The sequence below is a fragment of the Parus major genome, chromosome 5, assembly GCF_001522545.3.
Source record: "Parus major isolate Abel chromosome 5, Parus_major1.1, whole genome shotgun sequence".
Taxonomy (NCBI): domain Eukaryota; kingdom Metazoa; phylum Chordata; class Aves; order Passeriformes; family Paridae; genus Parus; species Parus major.
Genome location: NC_031774.1, coordinates 41906108 through 41909812, shown reverse-complemented (window position 1 = coordinate 41909812; position 3705 = coordinate 41906108). Strand labels below are relative to the sequence as shown.

At 39.6% G+C, this 3705-nt stretch overlaps 1 protein-coding gene across 1 annotated transcript in view; it reads right to left on the bottom strand.

Moving 5' to 3' along the window:
- The window catches only part of TSHR (thyroid stimulating hormone receptor), a 46296-nt gene extending 42864 nt beyond the window's left edge, over positions 1-3432 (bottom strand). The window contains exon 1 of the mRNA XM_015629986.3: positions 3222-3432. Coding sequence (XP_015485472.1) covers positions 3222-3391 — 170 coding nt within the window. The 5' untranslated portion in view covers positions 3392-3432. The remainder of the gene's footprint in view (positions 1-3221) is intronic.
- Positions 3433-3705: the final 273 nt, after the last annotated feature.

Below are 3705 nucleotides of genomic sequence, written 5' to 3'. Positions count from 1 at the left end.
GAAGGGAAGGGAAGGGAAGGGAAGGGAAGGGAAGGGAAGGGAAGGGAAGGGAAGGGAAGGGAAGGGAAGGGAAGGGAAGGGAAGGGAAAGAGATTAAGTTATTTTAGTAAGTGAATGCAGGAGATATAATGCACACTGAATAAAAAGTGAAACTTTATTAGTTTTATTGTCAAAAGAAAAATAATTAAAAGCAACTAGAAATAAATTTATAAAATGAAAATCATTGAGAAATGCATTGAGGTGATGCTGGGATAGTGATACCATCTGAATATGTCATCATAATAATACCAAGAAGCATATTATAATAATTTAAGAATTATGATGCAATTACATCTTTGGAAAAATGTTCAGTGGGGTTTTGGTGAAGTGTATGTGTAAGTAAACTAAGAACAAAATCTTATACTGAAAAAAGGACATTTTCAAGATCAATATCTGCGCATTCAGGCATTCTGGATAAGCACCTGCATTAACTATATTTAGATAAATAACAGTTTAAATAAACACACTTTTCTCACTTAAGTTCATGTCACTTTTCTACTAAAAGAGTTAGAAATAAGCATTTATTGGAATTTCTTAAAGCATTTCTTAAAAAAAGGCTTGCCCCATTCTCTTAAAGTAGGGTAGAGAATGAGAACTGTTCTGAATAATCAGAACGAAACTTTAATTGGAGTTCCAAGATCCTGTGCACTGAAAAGAGCTCATCATCTCCAAAAGCTGGCAAAGTATTCCTAGACTCACCAGTCTCTTAGTCCTACAAACCCTACAAAACTGAATAGCCACACAAAAAAGTTTTTAAATTGGCAATCTTGAGGTTCACACATTACCACCAAGAAGCAGAATTACTTTGTCTAAAGTAACAAACTTGCTGCGTTTAGGGAAAATTGTAGAGAGTTTCAACATAAAATATGCAGATATGTACAGTTACGTATTTCACCTCAAAGAAGTGTTCATTTGTTCTTTCTTAAGGTTAACAGAAGCTTCAATTATTTTGGGATATTTTTTGTCTTTGATTCAGAACTACTGCCTATTGTTTGGCAAAAGGATGAAAACATGATGGAATCAGGGGCACACACTTTGCAATCTCTCACAAAATGCTGTGTGTTTTTTTAAATGCCATGTGCAAATGATCCATCTGAAGCATCTGAAAGCACTTTGAACAAAAACCACATATAGGTAACTGTTAGGAGTGCCATTTAACATATGAAGGGAAAGAAATATTAAGACATTTGCAGAGAGCAAGGGACTAAAGAATTCGGCACAGTCCACCAGACTTGAGCAATTTACATAAGAGAACAGAAAGAAAACAAACACACTTTATCCAGAAAGAAAACTTCAAAATGAAGCAAAAAAATGTGATATCTTTTTGTGTTTGTGTTGTGGTTTGTTTGTCTGGGGGGGGCTGTGTGTGAAAAGAGCTCTATTTTCTTTATTTCCTCAGATAATTCTCCCATTTTCTTTCAAATAAAAGACTATGCAGCACGTTATACTGCTCCTGCCATACACTTTAAAATCACAATTGTCATTACCTGGAATATTTTATTGATATGGTAGGGAGAACATGTCTTGAGAAGTTTGCAATGATCACTCTAATAAGTGCACATGATTGAATTTTGCCCCAGATAAACAGAAAAATGTTTCTCAGTTGTTTTTTGTTACTTTTCCCATGGAAATAAGATCTTCACAGGGTGTTTTTGTCTTTTCAAAACAATGGCTTACTATTTTACATCCCCCATTACTACAGGTGTTTAAAACACTAGAATTCCAGTGGCCAAAGTGCTTTATTTGTGGAGCTGTATGTAGAGAGGTATTTCTCAGCAATCAAACCAGCATATTTCAAGGAAAGTATCAAATTTCATGATGTGATCTCATTTTTTCTGTTAACTATTTTAAATGCCTGTACAAAGGCATTTTCTCCTATAAACTGAAACTGCTGTGTTTTCTAATTTGTCGTGGTAGTTTTCAAAAACCATACTACTTGGTGCATGTCATAACATCACTGGAATTTCAGCCTAAATAAACTGTGTATATAAAAGTATAATAACAAAAAACTCGTATAATTTAAAATCTTATTAACTGAAATACTACACCTAAAATACTAACCATCGAAAATATTAAAAGGCAAGCAAAAATAATGGAAATAACATAAATACTTTTTTCTTTCTTTCTAGGCATGACCAATTTAAGCTTTTACTTTCAGTGTTACAAAATCTGAAAAGCATTCAAATAAATTAAAATAATTTAATGGTTCTTATTTGTATAAAATCCTTAGAATCATTATCAAGATACAATCTAATCAATCTGTTACTGTTTTACCTTGCAATTAAATCAACCGAATTTGAATTCATTTACTTTATCAGAAAGCAATCTATATTTACAAATGAACTTTCCCATAGAGACTTGTCCTGGGGTGACTTTATGATACTGGTATCATAAACTAAGACAAGACTATAAAACTTTTGTACCTCAAGAAACAAAGTAAAAGCCAGGAGTGATTCATCTGCTCAGTTTTAGCTGACAGGTGCCATTTCAGTCTCACTACAGTGTTTAACTGACAGATATGACACAAGATGCTCATCTCAACTGGCAGCAGGAACCCAGACAAGATCTTCTACTGTGCCTGTAATGTACCAAACACTTAGGCTGAGGTACCTGCATTACTCTAACACTTTGGCAAGCTTTAAATTTGCTGATTTATCCCATACTCCACACTTTCATCTGAAGTACTCAGTCTCCCAGACAGTATACTTGGATTCTCAGTTCCCATGGATTTTTTTCCCCCCCGCCTTTGACAAAGAAGCTGAAAATGCACAGGGCATTTTGTGGAACTCTTTGTGAGGTCACACATCCAATTCCTATTAGTTTTTTAATCATAAAATTGTGTTTGATCTATCTTTCCTTCCCCTCACCCTCTAACACAGAATCCAGCCTACTGCTCACTTTGCCCACAAACAGCCCACTTACTTATTTTCCCATATTTTACCGAACTCTTTAAGATCCAATGAACCATCACTTCACAGCTCTTTAAGGTCTGAGAGTCACTTTTCTACCTCCTCCTGCCCCATGCAGAGTCTGCACACCGCCGTTCCCTCTATCCTGTACCGCCCAGGTATTCTGCAGCACTTCTCCCCTCTCACCACTTCCTCATCTCACAGGACATTAACTTAGAGCATCTCCTGCCTACAAAGTATGAATAATCACAGCAACTATCCCAATGTACTCACAGGGTCTGGGTGTCCTCCGGAAGGCTGGGAATAAAGTAGATATCCCTACAAGTGATTTTGTATTCCTCCCAGTCAGAGCACTCGCAGAAGGCTGAAGGACACCTCTCTGTACCCTGGCTGCACAGCACCAGCACCAGCAGCAACTGGAAGGCTACCGTGAGGCACAGCATCTTCCGCCGTCCGCTCTCGCTCTGCCCCTCGCTTGTCCGAGGAGACGAGGAGATCCCAGAGCTGCAGGGGCAGACCACGCTGCCCCTCCGGGAGAAGCTGCCAGGGAAAGGCGGCACCTGTGCTGGACAACGCCGCCTCCTCACTGAGCGGGGTCAGGAAAGGTCTCGGCAAGCCCTGCGCGCCCTCGGCACGGGGCAGGGTCCCTCTCCTCGCCCCGGCCCCGCGCCCATCCCGCCGGCCATCCAGTACCTGGCCCTCCGCTCCTCCGCACCCCTCCCGCGGGGTCCCGGCGTGCCCGTCCCCCGGCAGCGCC